General features: G+C 39.3%; 1 protein-coding gene across 1 annotated transcript; it reads left to right on the forward strand.

The window, feature by feature from the left end:
• The first annotated feature begins 94 nt into the window (after positions 1 to 94).
• Positions 95 to 14,886, forward strand: GGH (gamma-glutamyl hydrolase). The gene is made up of 9 exons (XM_037379792.1): positions 95 to 289; positions 776 to 890; positions 2,147 to 2,197; positions 5,333 to 5,417; positions 8,746 to 8,884; positions 9,741 to 9,847; positions 9,951 to 10,041; positions 11,296 to 11,433; positions 13,448 to 14,886. The coding sequence occupies exons 1-9, from the start codon at positions 151 to 153 to the stop codon at positions 13,567 to 13,569; spliced, it is 987 nt and encodes a 328-aa protein (XP_037235689.1). The 5' UTR covers positions 95 to 150; the 3' UTR covers positions 13,570 to 14,886.
• The last annotated feature ends 240 nt before the right edge of the window (positions 14,887 to 15,126 follow it).

Raw genomic sequence — 15,126 nt, forward strand, 5'->3', positions numbered from 1 at the left:
CCCGCAGGGCCGGGCCCACCGCCCCGCCGGAACTGCGTTTCCCGGCGTGCCCCGCGGCGCGGGCGGCGGGCGCTGTGCTGTGCGGCGCAGCGCGGCGCAGCGGCGGGGCGGGCGGGCGGCGAGCGCTGACGGGCAGCGGGCGACGTGGCCATGGGGCGCCGCGCAGGGCTGCCTCCCCTCCCGGCCGCCACCCTCCTCCTCCTCCTCCTCCTCCTGCCCCGCTGCGCCGCCGCAGCCGCCCTCGTGCTGCGCGGCCGCCGGGCGGGGGGCAACGAGAGGCCCATCATCGGTAAGGGGCAGCCGAGCGGGGGGCGGCCGTGCCCTGCGAGCGGTACCGGCCGGGCCGGGGCAGCGGCGGGACCTGCCTTCCCTGCCCGGGAGCGGGGAGCGGGCTCAGGCCGGCGTGAAGCCCTGCCGGCTGCTGCGCGGGGCCGAAGGTCTCCCGGAGGGTGGGTCTGGTGAAAGCTTGCCTGAGCAGCGTTACGCTATACGTGCTTGGCTTAAAAATCGTAAAGTAACTACAGCTGATTTAAGAGGAGTTATAGTACTAACTAGTTAAAGCAGGGAAGGTGAGCCTTAGTCAGATAATGTGTTTATTTGGTACCTTGTGACTAGGCATCGTAATCGGTGCCCCATCGTCGTAGCGTGTGTAATTCTTTCAGGCAGTAAATGGAATGCTGTAACCTGGCGTATAGGAAATTGGAGTTTAATTCTTCTTCCAGCGTGTAGCGTTTGCTGTTTGTATTGAGCTAATTCTCTTTCTTGAACCGTTCAGGGATATTGTCACAGGAATGTCACTTCGAGAAGTTCCACAAATTTGGAAGCTCTTATATTGCAGCTTCCTATGTGAAGTTTTTGGAATCTGCCGGTGCCCGAGTTGTGCCAATAAGGTAAATTTTTATATCCTTGCAAATGGGTATTAATAGTTCAGTGTAAGGGTATCATCTTATAGGCACAGAAAGCAGTTGTATTGCTTTTCTGAGTGTTTATTGCTCCTCAAAGACTTATTTTAAGATGGTATGATTTGCAGGGAGTTTTAGAAATCAGAATAAAAGCAAACTGGAATATGCCATTTTTAGTATTTCTTCTTACAATAATAACATTTCTTTGAAAAATGCTTCTTTTTACCTGTAAAATTACCTCCGTGGTTTGCATCTGTGGTTTTTGAAGTTGGCTGTATTCATTCTGATGTGTAGTGCACCACAAACGCAAGTAGATACCTAGGTACACGTATACATACTACCTTTTGTCGGGTTCTGTAGTCCAGGGATTCAAGTAATGGAGGAAGGCTGTCGGTACTCCTGGAAAAAAACCAAAGTCCAGTTCTGCTGAAACTGTGGTTCACTAATGCCATGTGTTGTATTTTGGTTCTAGGTAAAAAGTAGCAGAGTAAGTAACAGAACTGACAGTACTTCATAGCTAACAGTTATCTATAAAATAGTAAATGCACTGAAATCAGATGTTAAAAAGACAATTGTCAGAATTGCAAAAGATAGTAATCCAGCTGCAGAAAATCACAATCGGGTGTATCTACACAGTCCAATAAGAGCACCAGTTAAGTGCCTGAATTAGAAACCAATGTGCCTCATGTAGCTGGTGGAGCTTTCAGAATGCTTGCTGACCTGAAGCTTCGCTGACAAATGGAGGCTTCTAATTTTGGCATCAAAATTAGATGCAGCGAAGCTGTATGTTTGAATATACCCAGTGTGTCAATTCTGCAGGAGTGTACCCAGTACACTGGTTTGCTGATGCTGAGGAGTTTCTCATCTTTCCACCTCAACCATATTTTTGCTGAACAATGGGTGTGACACACTGTTAGCATCTCTGCCCTTGTTGGAGTCGGTTGGAAACCGGAATTGCCAGTCTACAGGAAATAATAACTGTACTATTCATGTAAATGTTAAATTTAATAAGTGTCTGCAAAGGGGTCTTGAGTACCTAATACTGAACCATATCTGCCAGGGCCCGATTTCCAGTCTTGCGGATTGAGCTGTTTCAAGTGAAATGTTTAATTTAATTCGGGTCTGGTTTACTCGTGTTTAAATCATGCTTTCTATGTATTTTCTGTCTCTCATGTTTCTGTTCAACAACAATGATATTTTTGTGGTTAAAAAAATGTATAATTCATATGTTTTCGGTTTTCCAGATTAAATCTTTCAGATGAAGAATACGATAAAATATTCCACTCTATTAATGGGTAAGTTTTCAGCACTGATAGTTCTGGTTTTGAGCTCTGCTGTATTCCCAAGAACACTGTCTTTCTACTGTCTTGAGAAGTTATGCTGAGCGCTGTGGGCATGTAAATATGTTCTAAGTCAGAGAGCGCACTATTTCATCCGATGTTGGTCTGCTGCCTTTCTTTTCCTGAGGAACACGTCAGATAATTTGCAACTGTGCCCAGGCTCATCTTGGCATTCTCTTGTGCTTGTCTGCAGGCAGACGGAAGTGGCGTTATAGTGGTTAACAATTTTACAAGTGTAATAGACCACTTCCTCTGCATTTTATTTTTCTCTCTTCCTCATTTGAGTGAACACCTTAAGTCTGATACTTATAAGCACTTACTGGGTGTTTCATCCCCCCTTTCTTCCCTCTTCCAGGCCTCACCGTATCTCCTCTATCATAAAAGTTTCTGATTTGCAGTCTATTCTCTCTATGGGTGCTTTCTCTCTTGCTACTTGAATGGTCCGTCTTGCCTGTTGTAATTCTGTGGCTTAGGTCTTCTAACTTTTCAGCTGACTATAGCAACCGTCCTTCCATGTGTTCTTCCTGCGTTTTAAATATGTTAAATTAGATCACATTATTGCACATTTTAATACTGCATTAAATGAAGTCAAAACCTCTTATATTTGCCTTGTGCTAAAAGTGCACTTTAGAAGAGTTAAATCAGCTGATGCTACACTTCACAGGCATGATTGTATGGGAGTCCACAGCATGTGGCTGGGCTACTTGTAGTCATGAGATGAGCATCTTAAACCATGAATATTTTTGTTAAGCTTATGCATATACTAGAACGTTAATCAACATGCGTAGAACTTGCAGATTCAGACCTGGTTGTCTCGAGAGGGCATTGTCCTCTTACGCTCCACAGCATGCCCTGTACACTGAGATGTGGGTCTTTACAGTCTGGCAATATAAGCAAGTATAAGACAGTGACACTTTCTTTCCTGTGGCTCCTCATATGGGAGACAAATTTAATCGTTTCACCCTTTTCTCATTGCCGCCAGCCTCTCTTTGGTTGCCAGAAGGACTTTCACCAATAGGGTCTGCCATTCTTTCTACCTAACCACCTACGCTGATGCAGGAGAGGGTGTTAGGCAGGTAGATCCAGTTCCCTTATCCTTCTGTCTTTGCAGTGACTGGTAGTTAGATTGTGCTGTGTAGGTGGGTAAGAATGGTCTATTTCCTCTTGTTGCCCTCCACTGTCAGCTAATGGCTTCCACAATATAGCTGTGTGTAAGTAACAAATAAGATCTCTGGAGGGAAGGGCTTTCCATTTTGTGGAAACTTAGAATAGGAAAGAGATACATTGACATTTCACATTGGAAGAGCTTAGCTCCAGTTTCTTTGCAGTTGGAAATTATTTGATGATTACGTGACTCTTCAAATAGTAGAGACAGGATTTTATGGATATAGCAGTGTACTCCTGAGATAGCCTTTGAAATGCACCGTGTATGTCTCCAGCTCTAACCAGTTAGAGGTACTAGAGTATAGGCAGTTGCATTTTAATCTGCCTATGACAATGTCAAGCCATTATCATTGCTACTTAATGGGTTACTTCCTTTCTGCATTAGCAGAAATGACAATTGTTTTGCCTAATTAGTGTTGGCCAGTTTTTGGTTTAAACAAAAGGAACAGGTGAAGTGAATTTTCCACCTTTTCCAGGTAAGGACTGCCTCATTTATCTTAACTAGATCTTTGTAGAAATCTGTAATCTGTTTTGAAAAAACCTTCAGCTGTATTCATTTTCTATATTGTCGCTGGAGAGTAATCTGATTTATATTTTTGTGAATGCTGCTCTACTTTTCCGTCAAATACTTAGCGGCTTTTGCATGATCGCTGTGCATCATTCATCTTAAAATAAACCCGATCACAAGGATTTAAATGCACACTTGCTCTGCAAATGCTTGGGATCATTTGAGATATTAGTTGTTTCTAGCTGCTTGATAGTATCTCCCTGATAGGGGTGGCCATTTCCAGAACACAGAAATGTAGAGGAAATCATTCAGCCATTTTGATAAAAAGTCAGCAACTGATAGATGTGGCTTGCATAAATCTAATTGAGGTTCTGTTGCAGTGGGTTAGGGAGGCTTACGCATTAATTTCTGTCAGTTTTGCAGATACTGTTCCAGTTACAGCCAGAAGAGACTCCCTTTATTTCATGTTACTGTCTCTGATGGTACTTGATTACTTTCTGTGTCATCATGTGTACGTGTGAAATCTCTGCTAGACAATACTGAGTCTTTTTCTTTGTGGCATTTGTGTTTAGGGAGCCACACAGAGAAGTGCCATTGCTGATTTTTTTTTTTTTTTTTTTGGTGGTGGAAAAAGATCATGAGCTGTTTCTTTGAAATTGTCCCTGAGATTGCTTTGTCTTCTTTGGCTGTGTTAGATCCTGTGTGACCAAAGGTTATGGCGAAATGTACTTTTTTTTTGCTTTTTATTAGGAACTTTTTGATCTGTGTTGTCTGTAATAAGAAGGTTGCTCTGCCAGGGCCACAATAATTCTTTACTGAAGTTGAACAGGATGAATTAAGATTGGGCCGGGATTTTAAAGTGGTAGGGAGAGCCAGCTAAGAGTCAGGAGAGGGTGTGATGGAGTCACGGCAAGCAACCCTTTTGTATACCAGCTGAAATCTGTATGCTTTCTGTATTTTCTGTTTACTCTCCTCTTCCTGATGTTGCATTAGGCTCTGTCACTGCTTTATGATAGTGAGCATTCTTCAGTAGAACACTTCAGATTTAGCATATGATTCAGTTAAAGGCTAAGACACCTAAACTTAGCTGTCTTCCTGCGCACTAGCTGTGTGAACTCACATAATAAATGGCAAGCTAGTCAGCACAGTCAGTGGCCCCTACAGGGCTGTTCAACCTTCCAACCAGTTAGGTGTCTGCTCTGGAAAACCTAATTGAGTCTCCATTGACTTTTCTGACTAGATCTTTGCTGTCCATAATGGAAGTCTAGATGCCTATCTATAGGTTTCTGAAATGTGGGTGTCTTAACCTAGACCTGAATCCTACCTTTAAAATCACTGTCAGACCTTTCTCTGTGTACGTTGTCCAGGCTTTAGTTTGATCGCCATTGCTAATCAGATTCTTGGATGTTGCCTTTCAGGGTACTTTTTCCAGGAGGTGGTGTGGATCTTAAGACTTCTGAATATTCCAGGGTTGCTAAGATATTTTACCACAAGGCATTAGAGGTAATTAATTACTAAGGAACAGTCTGTTCTTGTTATTGTCACTGTTCAGAGATCAAAATGACAGGGAGGCTCATATTTTCCTATTTTTACATTGGCATCCAGTGCGTTAACTGTAAGCCCAATAAGTAGCTTGTTGCTGGCTTCTGCATAAAAAAATCTTTTAATATCTTAAGATTTGGACTTCTGGCACCCTCTCCTGTTCTATGTTGTGTCATGGTCTTAAACTCCCAAATTCTTCAAGTGAGAACGGTATCATTTATGCATTGTACCTGAGGCTTTATGGGTGTGTGCAACTTGCAATAAAGTAACAGTAATGCTTTCCAAAAGCTCAGAGTATCTATTGACATTGGATGTTGAACAAAGTTAATAATAAACATAATCATTTGTAGAAGTGTAAACAACTGAAATTTAGACTTAGAGGGAATTCTAGCGAGACTCTCAAATAAACCAATTTACGGTAATACGACATCAAGGCCTCCACCCATACATTACAGTAGTGAAACACCTTTATTCTCTCTTACCTGTAAGTAGATTTGCATATATCTTTGGAGGTGCAGATGAGGGATCTACATTAGCACATCATAACATTTAACCTGTTTCTATGCATTGGTACCTGTAAATATAGCAGATTCTTACAGTAAACACTAGCTTAATTTATAACATGAAAAGAAGGTGGGACAAATGCTTGAAAGGTTATATTATTGTTAATAGTTACATAATTTATATGATTGTTAGCTTTATTAAGAAGAGATTGAATTTATGGAAAAGCTGTTTCTTTCAAAGCATATCAGAAAGGCTCTGAATCCTTATTGCAGATTTAATTCTCTTAGAGCTTAAAAGATGTTGGGGTTTGGTGTGGGTTTTTTTCAGATACTAATCAGCACATTTTGAAGTCAAATTTGCATTGTGGAAAGGCATGGATGTTTAATGAGCTTTATATACGGTCCCTGTGATTTTTTTAAGGATCTTCTGTATTCAATTTTAATAAAAGTTTAAATTTTCTTCCTTTTTTCCTCTTTACTGACTTTATTTTCAGCTAAAGTTGATTAAAATTGTCACAGAAGTCATACTTTGGAAAACGTTGCCCAAGAGGCAGTTATGAGAGAGAGAGATATACAAGTATGACAGGCTGAAACTTGCAATGGTAGCAGTGTCCATTGGCAGTGAGGAATTCCTCTTCTACCCTCGCTGCCGACTTTCCAACAGCAGGCAGGGAAACTGCAGGCAGTGGCATTCACGGGACCAGTCAGCTGCTGCAATTAATTGTTTTCTACTCTTCAGTCCCTATGGCCAATGTTGTTACTCTTTTGTCTGTCTTTATTTGCGGTGATTGTTAGTCTGTCACCTTAAACCTGAATCTTGCAAAGACTTATATAACTTTTATGTGAGACAGTTCATCTCGTTTGTCGCTTTCAGAGTGCTCGCTGTGAAGTGCAGCCTGTTTATTCAGTATTGGGCAAGGGTTTTGTGTGCTTGCGCTGCTATTACAAAATACTATTTACATTTCACAATGAATAACTGAATTGCATATGTCAATTTTGCGATCAGAGAGGCAGGTTTATTAGATGGTATGTGTACTTCAGGTGAGTGAAAGGCAGAAAATAATTTTCAGTTCATCATATGTAACCCTTACTAGTAAGTTGGGATTTTTCTCTGCTACTTGGGATGACTGTGTGTTTCAGTTTTAATCTTTTGAGGCTTAATTAGCACTATAAAATACTGTAGTTTTACTAATGTAAGGTAAGCTACAGTAGTTAAGAGTGTATTAGCAGGTACAAAATTGACTGAAATTTATGTTTTTTATAAGACTTACGAGGGTTCCTTTTCTCTTTGTTTGCAAATGTTCACAGTGTGAAATGACTTGGTCTGGCTCTGCATTAAAAGAGGGAGAGGGAGACGGAGACAGGGAGAATGTGTAATGGAAATCCCCATCCAAGCCAACAGGATTTCACTAGCTAGGCAAAACCCTAAATGAAATACTGTTTTCCGGATTTTAAATTGGTTGTAAAAATGTGATATCTTGGATGTTGTTTAATATGTGCTCAGCCTCCCAGCTAATATTAGTTTATTAAAAGAAAAAGGAGGGGACCACAAAATGTTTATGGTTCAGTTGTAATTGGTCTTAAACTAGTCTATTTTTTTGCCTTTAGTGGTTGTATTCCTTACTTACATGACAGACGGACAGTGGAATTGCAAATCCTGTGTCTAGCAGTGCGTGATAGGTGGTCATGAAGACTCTGCAGTACTGTTAGCCTTCTTTCTGTAAATCTTCCGTGTTTTGCTCTGAGAAGTAGTAGTTACATGGGCTTTTATTACCATACTATCAGTAGTGCAGTAGGGTAACATGCTTACTCGAAGCCTGTAATTTCAGCTTTCTCAAAAATGGCTTCTGAGCAGCAACTCTTTGCAGGGGGTGGGTGTGGTATGCATAACTTAGAAATGTTTAGAAACAAGTTAAGAAAGACTACTCTGATTTCACAAGGTCAGCAGTTCTGAAACTTACCAGTCTCTTAACATGAGCTTCCTATCAGCAATAAACCATACAAAAATGCAAATTTCCACTGTGTGTATGCACTGTATATAGTTAAGTGACAAGAAGTTGGTTGTGTTGTCTTTTTTTGCTTTCCTTACCTCCTTTTTGCTTTTTTCTCTTGTTTTAGTGCTTACCTGCCAATTTTTATCTTTGCATTTTGAAAATAGTTGCTGCTTTTTTATGTTGCCTAAGCTCACAATTTATCTTTCTGGAACATGTCCAAACCTACAAGTTAAACAAGCATATAAGTATGTCACTTAAGACCATAGCTATGCTAGTAATAGGATTTATATTTTCTTAAGACAGGTAGGTGGGCACAGGTGTACAGACATTGCAAAGGGCCCTTGCCATGTGTTCATAATGTGCTTCATGTGAAAGTGTGAATTGTAATGAATAGGCTTTCCCTCAAAGTGGTGACAGATTGGTTTATGTCCCTTCTTATGATTGCCTTTTTTATAGAGATGTAGTAATTTTGTAGTTTGTTTAGGCTGCTCTCAACATTGTTTATTTGTAGAACAGAACTGTCAAATTATTATCAACATTAAGCTTAATTTACAGCTTTAATGGACATGTGTATATTCCGTAGCCTTCATATTTCAAGAGAAAAACTAAGGGAGTCTGTGTTTATTTCAATTGTAATTGAACTGTTATAATTCCTCCTGTAGGAATTTGTACTACTGTAGTAATTTCTTCTCTCTACGTAATGGAAAGCAAAAAGAATCCGAAATTGTCTTCGGTTTTCTTTCTGTGAATCTTGAGTACTTTCTCCTGATGTTGTTGCTTTTTATTTTGAAGGCTAATGACAATGGTGATTATTTCCCAGTATGGGGAACGTGTCTTGGACATGAAGAGCTTACATATCTCACAAGTGGCGAAGTTTTACTTGTTAACACCAAGACAAATGGTTTTGCACTCCCGCTGAACTTTACCTCAGGTACGTCTCATGTCTGAGATTTGCTGAGAGGTTTTGTTTTGGTCACGATAAAATATGCGAGGTCAATGTTCGGGAGGTTTCTGATTATTATCTTGTTAAATTCTTTCTTATTAAACTGCTGTAACTGTTTTTATAAAGTTAGTGCAGCTCTATTATTTCTAAAGCAGAGATGTTAGCACAAGCCATTTGAAACCAACAGCAGTTGGCAAAACCCACAGTTGTGGCTCTTTGAGTCATCTGGTAATTTGGACCTATAAAAATAATGTGGGTTTAGGTCCCTTTTTGTTACAGAGTTGAACAAAATTCAGGGGTCCAAAACCTATCAAACTTGGAGAGCAGGTGACTTTAGATTTTTTGAATTGCATCTTTCCTAAGGATGAGAATTAGTATTGCTGTCCCACTTGTACAGTATTGAAATTGGAGAGATCTCTTAAGATAGAGCTATGCCACTCAGCAGCACTGGTAAAATGTGGCCTGTGTTGATATTTTACGTTTGTTAGTAATTTCTCTGCGTACCATGCAGCATTCACAAATTCTGTCATTTTTGTTCATTATGTAGGAAAGGTCATTGAAATGAGTAGCAAAGAATGATGCTTTTTTTAGTGAGAGCTTAGCTAGCAAAATTGGGTCCTCTCTGGGTCAAGACTGGAGGGCAGTGGTAACAGCATGTTGGAAACCTGTTGCAGCTTGTTTCACTGATTTTCCTTGCAGTGTAGTCTAGAATCATAAAGTTATGCTACAGAAAAAAATGTTTAATGCAGTATTTTTTTGTATCTGTCTTCTGTTCAGTATTAGTCCGTCTGTTAGCAGCTTGTGTAACGGACAATATAATTTTTTTCTTTTTTCTTTGTAATAGCTGCAAAGGACAGCAGATTATTCAAGAACTTCCCTGACGATGTATTACATGCATTTGCTACTGAGCCATTGACATCAAACTTTCATATGTGGAGCCTCTCCATGGAGGTATTTGATCATTTTGTTTCCTGAACACAAACACATTTGCTCTGTTAAACCTAGAAATAGATGAGCAAATAACATCTTTTTCCCCCTCCCCTCGTTATCACAGAATTTCACAAAGAATGAAAAGCTTCATAGTTTCTATAATGTTCTGACCACTAACACCGACAATGAAGTGGAGTTTATATCTACCATGGAAGGTAGGGAAATTAATTTCCTTTATAAACTGTGATTGAAACAGACTGGTTCTTTAGAGGTTTTGTGGCATTGATGTTAATTTGTGCTGCAAGCTTGCTGTGAGAATAGCAGGGTTAGCATCAGCTCTGTCAGTGCTCTGGCTGTGAGAAGCATATTCTGTTTGTAGGGATATTTTACCTTTTGAGTACATGTCTGTGAGCCTAATTACTTACTTCCCTCACCCGCTGTTCCCCTCCCAGGTGCTGTTACACTTTAGTACTAGAATATTTGAGTGCTGTGATGTGAAGAGTACAGCACTTGTCCTGTAGTAGCTAAATCCCTCTACAGCGCAGCGTGCCTCTGTTGCGCCTTGCTTTCTGCCTGTCTGCTTATGCTTGCATTCCTGTGTCTGTATCTGCTGTATGGGAAGAACAATTCAGGGTGCTGAGATGACAGAAACATCCGTCATTATTTTAGCAGCAATACTGCTAATTTCCCCGCTCCAAAGCCTTTTGTATTACTTCTGTTGTGTATGTTTTGCACTAGGCTTGCTCAGTTCAAGAAACAAGTTGCCTCTTTAGAGATGGGCTTATCTTGACCAGCACACTGCTGGCAGCCCTTCAGTAAGGCTCAGCTGTCAGCCCATGGGATTCTTCTGTATGGCATGCTGGCTGTCCTCCAGAAGAGAATAGCAGTTTGATCAGAAAACCTGATTAGGCTAATGACAGGCATCTCCTGTGCCTGCAAGCGGTTTATCACAGAGCAGTCATCAGCTGCTGTGCTGCTATTCTCTCTGAGAGTTAAGGACTGGCTTCCCCCTCTCTGTATGAGGCCTGGCACAGAGCAGATGGGAGCTGCCCCTGGACTGACTGGGCCTGTGAGGAGATCCTAAGACTTGGATCTGCCCCTGGAACTGCCAGGGATATCCTGTGTGGCTGGGAACATTGTATGTTGAGTGGCAGTAGGTAGGAAGTTTTGAGACTGATACACTTGTACCATTCTTTTTTAGTGTGTATATATATCAGTTCTGAAATGAATAATCAAAAAGGTGATGTACAAAAATCTGCTTGCATGGAATGAGACTCTTCTTTTACAATATCCTTCTTTATTTTTTTCTTCAGCTCCACTATTTAAGAGTTTCAACTTCCTGTTTAATCTTTTGTGAAACTTGATAAATGAGGTATTTTTGCAGCTTATCCTTTGAGTTTCTTTTGCAGTAAGACTAAGCACATAATTCTTAAAGCATAGACCTTGCTTACATGCTTTGTTTGTTGCAGCATACAAATATCCAATTTATGGTGTCCAGTGGCATCCAGAGAAAAGTCCTTTTGAGTGGAAGAATTCACCAGGCATTCCACATTCCCCAGCAGCTGTAAAAGCAGCATATTATATAGCTGACTTCTTTGTTAATGAAGGTAAAAAGTTTATTATCTATAAATGTAGTTTTTTAGAGTGAAGCGTTAGTGAAAATCTTTGAAGACGACAGACCTCTTTTTCAGCTGTCAAAGTTCAGTACATCGTGCTGCCTTCTGAGAAGATTACTCTGCAAGCTTTATAGGCTTATAAAAAACCAAGGGATACTAGAAATAGAATGGCTTAGTAAAAGGGACATCAAAAGGTCGGGCATTCCGCAAACTCTTTTCAGTAGACTGGCTCAAAAGCATTGTACTGTGACTTTCTACCAGTTCAAATGATCACTGTAACATTTTAGCTTCCCTTGCACAGAGATGATGAATGAAAAAAAGTACTCTACTCATAATTCCAGAGGTTTCCTCAGTCCCAAACTAAGTTACAGTTATTCAATGTATTCTCAGCTTTGCTTGCAAACTATATGCACCAAGATTGTAAATACTGCTTGGCCAGTATATGGACGTATCAAAGGTGTGCCATATGGTGCCCAACAGTTACATTCTGTAGACAGCACAAGAAGTTTCTGAATTTTACAGAGCTTCCAATTTGTTTGTTTATACCCTTCACACTTCTATACTAGTAAGTGTAAAATTGTGATAAGTCATGAAACTTCTGGTCTTAGGTAGGATATAAATACAGGAGTATTTGAAGGGGTCAAACTTACTTTTTTCCTTTGTTTATACTTACTAAACTATTCTGCTGAAATACCGTTTTCATATTTTAAATTGACTATGAAATTCTCTTCTTACCTGATTGATTTGGGCGATGAAGGACATAATAACCTGATTTAGTTGGGTCTCTAGATTTGATCTCTAATCAAAAGTCAACTAGTTGGAGAAAGCAGACAGTGATTTAAAGAAATGCAACTTGTGCTGACCTGGTCAACAAGAGTGTGGAAATAAAAGTTGTGCTTCTTACAAGTTCAAGGCTCTTTTTTGTGCAATGTAGTCCTACTCTCCTTTGCAAGAAGGGAGCAATATCATGTAAAATTCCTTGTCAGTATCTGTTAAGTTTCCTGTATTTTAAGGATTTTGATAGGGTACATGTGGGAGACTGAGGCAAACATAAAGGGGAAAATAGGAGAAAGTATAGTATGAGCCTTTTTTCTTGTAGTCTAATACTGGAATGCAGCATTTTTTTTCTATTTCTGTTTGCTACATTCTCTAGTAATCTGTCTGCACGCTGTACTACAGGCAGATATAAGTTTGCTCAGGCCATTATCCAAGTAAATGTGGCAAAATAAGTGCCAGCTCTGCTTCCGAGTCCTATTGAGAAACAGTGCACATGAGTTCTTCTGGATCTGTTGACCTCCAATTCTAGTAGAAAACTTCTGTCAGTGAACTGTATGTGTATACCCCCCATCTCATATACTAAATCATAAGCTATTCTTCATTACCTCTGCAATCTGTACAGGTCCTACTGAGTATTTCATACCATAACACTGCAACGAGTAATCGATGTTTTTAGCTAATGTAAGGCAGAATGTCTTCCTTAACTTTGAAAATAAACCACGGGATGAAAAACATAAACTGTTTTCAACTGGCAAAAATATACTCATCTATGATCACTTAATAACTAAACCATTCTACCAGAACACCATTTTCATACCCATCTGTCATTAATTTTAGCTTGTTGCTAACATGATAAACCAGGCAAAGATTCAGTTTTTATTGTCCTCACCAGCACAGTCTATGCTAGCGCTGCAACTTTCAGTAGGCTGCTACTCTGCATTTCTTGCAGTATTACAAGTGCTGGTATCTATGGTAGATACTGCCAGAATCTTACGGCTAAATATTTTTGTACAGCCTTGGCTTTAAAATAATAATTGAATTTCTCCCTCCCCAGTAATAGGATAGGCTGTAACCAGCTTTCTGAAGATCTGTCTTCACAGTTCTTCACATACAAGTTACTGTAATTCCATTTGCTGTTATGCTACACGGATCAAAATAACTTTGCCAAGAAAGATACTGTCAAGGAGGATAACAGTAAAGTGATCTGTACTTTTACAATGTTTTACAGCCCGGAAGAGCCTGCACCGTTTCACCAGTGAAGATGAGGAAACAAAAGAATTGATTTATAATTATATTCCAGTTTATACAGGAACATTTTCTTCATTTCAACAAATCTATTTTTTTGATTGAGTATCGTGTCAAAGGTGCAGTGTTACTATCTATAAATGGAATTATTTGCCAATATTGCGTAATTAAGCTGATATAGTGCACTGCATGTGACAGAAAGCCAGAATAGTTCTCTTCCTTTACAATGATTTATCCTGTGTTTCTTGTGTACTGTTCTTCTGTACTGTTGGACCATTAATATAAAAATTTACATTCAATAATATAATAATTGTCTTAGATTGCACTTAAATGCAAGCTAAAGAAAAGTACATTTTTCTTCGAGGGAAGAGGTCTTGTTTATGTTTATAAACTTGGAAGTAATCAAGCTTAGTACAAGGGAAAACACAGTGTTCTTATTTTTTAAAATATGAGAGTTATCTTTGTAAAATGTTGTGGACTATGGTAGCACTGAGGGCTTAGATACATTGCTTAGTAAAATCCTGTCATTTTCAAATCATATTTAACAAATGAGACTCTTGGGTTTGTTGTAAATGTGTGTATGTAACCAAGTTCTTGACAGGGACTATTTTGTTTGAAAATTTGACCAAAATAGTAAGGAAGCATGAGAGCAAAGAGACATTTTTGTCTAAAAGCACATGTGTTATCCCATTTGTGAAACTGTTTCTCTTTTAAGTTCAGCATTGTTTGGAGTGCTTATGCCTTGTGAAGTCCACGTAAATACAAGGATGCAGCGTAAACTAGGCATTGCAAGTATCAGGTAAAATAAGAAAATTTGGAGGGCATAGTTAAGTGCTGATTCCATTCTCTATTATCTTCATATTTGGTTTTATGTATCCTCCAAGAATCCCTCTGAGAGTAACCCAAGTCAAAAGGCAGATACGAGATGCAAACATCCAGTTCTTTGTATTTAAAGGAATGTAAGCTTAGTTTTTTCTTTACATAGTCTGACTTTCTGTATCTACTGGATAGAATTCTCATTTTGAGTCAAGAGGTAGTTTGTCATCAACTTAGTAAAGACAGTAGTTTCTTTCTGTCCTGTTGAATAGTTTAATGCAGCTAGAATTAAAACAGCAGATGAATGTATATGAAAAACCTGTTAATGTTGACATAATGTGGTAACAGCAGTTGCATTCAATACACTGTGATAACTTTTTTTTTTCATCCTTGGTTTGCTGCACATAGTGAAAATTTTTTGTGTGATGTCCAAACTAAGATGAGACAATCAAATATAACTCTACTGTATCGCACAGCTTCCAAACTCTGTTAACATCAATAGGGATTTGGATTTTATGAAGAATTCAGGTTTATACCTCAGCTTTGTGTTATAGTAACTTCCACTCTCAAGTACCATATCTGAATAAAGCTGGTACATTTCTCAGGTTTTTGAAGTAAAAGACTCTCTAACTTGTTCTTTATCATGGAACAACTACATAACTATAAGGAAACATTAACTGTGACTACCAGAAATACGCTACCAGGTAATTACAAATTAAATGTGATATTGCAGATTATTTCTACATTTGTCACATCAGCCAAATTCAGTAAATGGAACTCGCTTTTAACATAGGTGACTTCATAACGCTAACTTTATTAGCTGATGGATGAGTAGAACCAGGTGTA

Source organism: Falco rusticolus, chromosome 3 (assembly GCF_015220075.1).
Source record: "Falco rusticolus isolate bFalRus1 chromosome 3, bFalRus1.pri, whole genome shotgun sequence".
Lineage (NCBI taxonomy): Eukaryota > Metazoa > Chordata > Aves > Falconiformes > Falconidae > Falco > Falco rusticolus.